At 41.6% G+C, this 6,606-nt stretch overlaps 1 protein-coding gene across 1 annotated transcript; it reads left to right on the plus strand.

Annotated features, from left to right (window-relative positions):
- Positions 1 to 1,346: 1,346 nt before the first annotated feature.
- On the plus strand, positions 1,347 to 2,315 carry LOC126456262 (uncharacterized). Its single transcript, XM_050092014.1, has one exon. It carries the CDS (start codon positions 1,347 to 1,349, stop codon positions 2,313 to 2,315), a length of 969 nt encoding a protein of 322 aa, XP_049947971.1.
- The last annotated feature ends 4,291 nt before the right edge of the window (positions 2,316 to 6,606 follow it).

Consider the following 6,606-nt stretch of genomic DNA (forward strand, 5'->3'; position numbering starts at 1 on the left):
TAGCCCGCTCACGTGACTAGGTACCGAGAGAGAAATAAAGAAGGGTGATAGAGCTGAAAGGAAAGACAAAGAGAAATATTGAAGTTGAACAAGTCGACAGTGTGAGTATTAAGGAAGTAGAGAGACAAGGCGAGTGGAGTGGGATTCAAGTATTAACCCCTAAGATGGAGAAGCAAAGTGCTCACAGAAATGGCTTCATGACCAATGGATATATGTGTTATTAGGCAGAAAATACTGCGATATACGGTAGTGGACAACACAAAGAAACTTTAACTTAGGGAATACGTCACAGCTTTCCTTTCACATCAAAGTTAGTAAGAAAACTTTGAAGGGAATTATTCTGTCTGTGGGATTTGATAATCAACTGCGCGAGAATAATCCTTATATACAAATGAGACGCCATAGCTTAAAAATGATAGACTACATTAGCTTGTTAGGAAAAAATGGAGCATCAGAATTAAAGTGACCAATGGTTTACGTAGACGCATAACAATAAATGTTGTCGCTAGTGTGAGAAGTGTACTGCAAAACTTCTGGGAAATTTTTAGTTGTGTTATGCGCGGGGTTTGCGTATAGACGTTCAGGCGTACTTATCAGAGTATTGGAGCTGTCGCTTTTATTGCTTCTCTTCCCTTTCTTGGCCGTAAACACAATTTCACCGTTGTCACAGTACCAATATCTGTAATGCGCTTTGCTGGGTAATGTTTCTTTCTTTTAAAACAGTAGATATCGCAATTATTTTAAAAGCTATACAATCTCTGGAATTACTGACTTCACGAACACAAAGAACTACAAAATTAATGTTTCAGTACTAGTAATCTTAATGAAATTGCATGTTATTAGCTGAAGAGGTCGATTAAAATAATACTGGGAAAATCAATAATGACTCTTTTGTTGTCTAATACCAAAGCGTCCACTTCCACGACACTCAATACGTCCAGAAACATTACCCATTAAATTATGAATTCCTCTTGGTGATTGAAGAAGTAGTGGCAGAAGTCGATATGTGTGGCACCAATGCAGTATAAAATAGGACGCTTAACAAAATTATGTACAATAGTCTTGTTGGCGACTTATTAGGTGTTCCTGCCATTAGAATGAATCGCCACGTAAATCCATCGCCCAGTGTTGCCTTCTGTCACAGGGACAATGATGCTGAACTCTTCATCATTACGAGACCACTGTATTTATTGTGGGGGACTTTTGGTCTCATGCCGACGACCTATAAACTACTTGACTTACTATCATTGTTCTGGTTTTTGATTGCGCTTTGCCTTATGATCATTAGCATGTACGCCACATCACTCCAGTTTCAGGTTCTCCCGGGTGTCTTTGTCTTAACTGATATGGCAGTCAGACTCATGCAGTGGTCAGAGCCCATCGTGCTCTTCGGAACATCGGCGTTTGGGAAACTTGGGCACATCAAGGTATTTCTTCGCGCTCTAAAATATGTAGACCAGCGTCTTCAACTGAAGAATAGTAGCAGAGGAAAGGCTGATAGTGTTATCGTATCTGTGGGCATGATTGGTGCACTAATTACCTTAAGTGTGGCAGTTTTAAGCCTATATAATGGACTGTCACAACAAAATCGTGTGTTCAGGTCAGTGACGTACGAAGTTTACTCAGTACTTTGTACACTCGTTGCTCCACTTTTTCCACTCTTGGTGATGGAACTTCTACTGCGGTATAGAGCACTAAACAGACTACTCGTCACAACAATTTGCCCAATTACTGAAGCAGCACGATGTGCTGATAAAGGCCTCATAAAGATCCTCATCGCTGAACCTCAGCCATCCCAAGAGCAGCAAGAGACAACCATCAACGACCTCCGCGCCGCGTACGCTGCTCTTGACTGTGCGGCAGAGGCGCTCCAGCAACAGTATGGTCTTGCTGTGGCGTTAATGGTGGCCAGTGCTTTCTTCGGCGTCATCTACAGCTCGTATGAAATAATTGTGTTGGTGGTGATAGGTGACGTTCAAAGTATTACCGCTGCCCTGAGTCGTTCTCTGCTCGTCTCCTCGCTGTGGCTGGTATACCATGGCGTGAAGTTGATGGCGGTGTCCATGTGCTGCTCCGCCACATGTGACGAGGAACGCCGGACGGGAGTCCTGCTGCACAGGGCGGCAACGGCGTCCGCTCTGTGTGGGACGCCGCTACCTGAAGCAGAGGCCTTCCTGCGTGAAGTGCGGAGGGGGCCGCCTCTGAGCTTCACCGCCGGAGGCTTCTTCCACATCCGCAGGAGCCTGATCATCTCCACCTTGGCAACTGTCATCACCCACATAGTCATTCTGACTCAGTTTGGCATCAAATACTGACATGCAGTACGTTGAGTCGCTGTTGCAATGTGGGATGTAGATCCAAAGGCGACCGTGAACTATTCTTTTAGCTCTCATTCACGTTCACTTCTGCTATGCGGATAACTTGTCACAATGTATCTGACATACGTGCTAAATAGGGAAGTTTCACTTTTGATCATGCTTCTGTTAATAATTGAATAGGTAGATAGTGAAATAGGAAAACTCCTGATCCAGCCTTACTTCATCGTTCACCATATATGCCCTAGCTGAAGGGCGTCATTACCGAAACATCCGTATTAATTATGGCTTACAATTTTTAGTGACTCTTTCACATTTTACCGTCAGCTGTGAGGACAGTTATTAAATGTGAGCAATATTAACACACACTTAGTAAATGGATAGTTTACAATTATTTCACTTCTTTCAGGTAATGCAAATATAAAAGTTCTATCGTATTATAAACATTTCTTGCATAGACAAAGCAACTTGTCGGAACTATTCTCAGCAACAAATTTCTTTGACTAGTTGTTTGTGTGCATAAAAGTTTGACACTGGTGTCATGCCATCTTTAATACATAGTTTGTACCTCTGAGCACTGTACTTCTTCTTTTGTTCTGGCTTTTATCAAAACATTGTATGCCGTCCAAATGCGTTCACTTTTAATTGTAAGCTCTTCTTTTCCCTACAGATATGCTTGGTTACATGTGTGACACAAATGCGGCAGCCATCTCCTCCTCCCTCTGTGTGTTCACCTCTTCCTCCATCCCATCTCTCCTCCCCCACCTCTTTGTCCATCTCCTCCCCTCCCATTTCTCTGTCCAGCTCATTCTCTCCCTCTCTCTTATCACCCATCTCCCCCTCTCCTTCTCCAGCCCTTCCTCCACCCCTCTCTTTCTCTTCATAACCTCCTACCCCTCTCTGTCTGCCCATCTCTGCTAATCTGTGCCCATCTGCAGATGTAACCACTGCAAGGCATGCTGACACTTCTTGCGAAACGTGTCTCCGCCCCCTCTCTTTATTTATCTCGTCCTTCCTTTCTGTATATCTCATCCTCCCCGTCTATCTCTCTCTGTACATCACCTCCAGCCCATCTATGTTCAATTCCTCCTCCTCCTCCTTTTCTTTGTCCACTTCATCCCCCCTTATCCCACAACCCATCTCCTTCCACCATATCTCTGCTTAGCCAAAGCCATTTGCACATGTATCCCAGAAAAGTAGATCGATAAAGTGGGTGGATATTACCCCCACACAATATACCTACCTGTCATGGAGGGCAGCCAACACATTGGGGGCTGGAAAATGGTTTCTTTCCCCTGATGTGAAGGCCGCATGGTAAAGGAGGACAGTAAGGCAGACAAATACTAATGCCACACAAACTGCCTTTTGTGCAGGGTAGCTTGTAAACCTATATGCCAGGGACTGGAAAAAGCACGTTTTTACCCATATCTTCTTCCCTCCTCTTGGAGCTAGGAAGTCATAAGAACCACAGTGCTGATACTCACGGGGGCATATTTGTAGGGACATTTTAATTGACGTTGGGATCCCTGAAAGTGCTTCTTCCTACAGTGTTTAAATTTTGTAGAATTGTGGGTCATAAATGTCACACTCTTGGTTTGGACAGCATCAAATACAACAAGCTCTTTTGTTATGTGAATCAAGGAATGTTTGGAGGTTCCTAAATTTGTTTGCGTCTTATGAATTGAATGTAATTTCTGAATGGGCTGTGATGCTATTTGTTATCTCATGCAACTGTGAGAAGCGGCCTTTGTGTAGCTACAATTGTGATCCAGGTTAATACTTAATTGGTATCTAGTGGAGCCCACCCAAAAATTTCTGTGCATTTCTGCAGGAATCTTCCACTAACCTCTGTACCACATGTCATGATAGTTGTCAAAATTTGATGTTTTCGTCTCACTACATGTACAACCATCTCAATACAATAAAAGACAATACTCGTAATAAGTGGCAACATTCAATTAATAGTGTGCTTGAGCAGCACAAATTTTTTTCCAGTCCTTACCCAACATTTGGTACTGACAAGTAGAGGGCATCTGAGGATCTTGCAGTATATCTTATATAATTTTCGAATGCGCTCCAAGGACATAAGGCGTGAAACTCTGCTCCGTAAGTGACTTACTTGATTATTTAATACATTCACAAACCGAAATGCACAGACATCCAATTTGACAATTGTCCGTCCAGCTGCTACTTTTAGTGTGCTGGTCACATCTTCACTTGCACAATACAATCGACTCCCTCCCATTGCTCTCCTTTCATAGTCCACAATGATTTTATTTTACAGCGCTGTGCTTCGTTTAGGCTGAACAAGTGTCAGCGCATTCCATTTAACAGGAGACGCAGGTGAATCTGTGACTCGTCATACGACGATTGGACCTTATTACGTGTGAGTATTGGATGCACCGCCCACAATCCACATTAGGCAGCAGAGGGGTTCAAAACATCGTTCATTAATCCAGATTTACCAGTTTAAGAGAACAATTTGGCTTAAACACGTTTGTAATGTTGGTCATCGAAAATCCAACTGTATCTCTCATAGTTTCGTTGAATCGGTTAACGGAACTACCGGGATGCTTTCTTTGGGAATGACATGGCCAAATTCTTTCCACTGCTTGGTCTATTTCGAGTTAGATGTCCATCATCAATAACACTACTGTCTACGGGACGATAGACATTAACCCTGTTTCCTTTTCCTTTCCGCGTTAACTGAATTTTTACTATGAGTGACCTACGCTCAACATCGTGTACTTTCACAGCTGTGTAATGCAATTTGAGCGACCCGAGACTTTGACGCATTTGTTTTTTGCAAAACTGTTACCGCGTTTCACTCAGGATGTGTGCGAAGTACGTGTAACGTAGTTATGTTACAACTCTTTAAATATTAGTCTGTTTATCATTTGAAGTGATTATTATACTATTTTTTACGGGGTTGTAACATTCGTTAACTAAGGTCACAAAACCAGAGGCGATGTAATTGGAAATTACTCTGGGAAATAAAATCAAACAACACTTTACAGAGTTAGTATGGAATGCTGATGTAAGTACGCCAAGACCCCAAACGAAAAAGACAACGGTGGTCCTTTTCTTGTGTAACTATTGTATGTGTATTATATTGAAAGAATCGTCTAGAATCATTGAGAATGTATACTCAGTCGCATATTCTCTGGTATACTGAGAAGGATTGATTCAATACTTTCTCTTCCGAAGCCTGTTATTAAGGATAACGTTGAAAATGAATTTCTAGTAAGTGCTCTTCGATATGTGTAACATCTTTGTACAAAGGAACAGTGTAACATCTCATATATCGTCGGGAGCACATACAACAATTAGCACTATGCAGCATATTTTTGATTCTACTTTACCTCAAAAGGTAAACGTGACCTGTTTTTCACTAGCCTACTTGCTCGGAAAGGCGTCTGTCCTCTGCAATAATTCCAAAAATCTATCTGCCCTATAATTCATTCAAAAGAAGATAATGTGAAGCAACATAAACGCGTAGTGTTCCATTAAGGAAATTACTGACGCAGAAAATGGTTTTATTTTCGTTTATATTAGAATGATTTTTGTATCAGGTATTCGATAAATACCTTTTGGTCCAATACGCGTAGGTAACTGAAATATTTGGAAAGTCTTATTAATGCAAAAAAGTCTTGGCTATACATTAACGAAAATGTGATGTTGCCGATTGCAGACATGCACAAGACATTGATTTCCTTTGACTGTAGAGCAAGGAAAAACGTAATTCTGGTGAGAAACGAATGTACTTAAAAGTACCCCGCCGAAAGCGGTTTACCGCGATTGAACCCCTGTTTATTTGGAAAAGGCATGGGACGCTCACAGTTTCGTAGCAGACCACGACTGCTTGAGTGGTATCACAGTGACACTGCTGCTGCTGCTGACATGTACCACTCACGCTCGATCATTTACTGTTTCTGAATACATAGTTTCGTGATCTTTAATTACATGTCTTCCTGTCTGCGTACATTCTTGTGTTTTCTGAATCTTTTAAAAAATGACAGTTGCTTTCCATAGGAGTTAAAAGCTATGAAACTAATTTTTGTCCACTCATTCCAATGAAAAAATCTCTTAGTTATGGTTCCCACTGCCGTTGTAGTGTTCGTTTCTGTGCAACAAATAGTCACTTTGTTTGCCAGGAGTCAGATAAACGTATAATATTAATTGACCTTTCTAGTAAAAATATCTCAATGAATATACCACGTGCTACTCGGAACATACAAGTATTGTGTTGGTAACAATAGGACAATGAATTTATAACTTTCTTGACGCGAGT

This window comes from Schistocerca serialis, chromosome 2 (genome assembly GCF_023864345.2).
Source record: "Schistocerca serialis cubense isolate TAMUIC-IGC-003099 chromosome 2, iqSchSeri2.2, whole genome shotgun sequence".
NCBI classification, from domain to species: domain Eukaryota; kingdom Metazoa; phylum Arthropoda; class Insecta; order Orthoptera; family Acrididae; genus Schistocerca; species Schistocerca serialis.

Excerpts from the sequence above, each read along its gene's own strand:
- LOC126456262 (XM_050092014.1), top strand. The coding sequence starts at position 1,347 with ATGGCAGTCAGACTCATGCAGTGGTCAGAGCCCATCGTGCTCTTCGGA.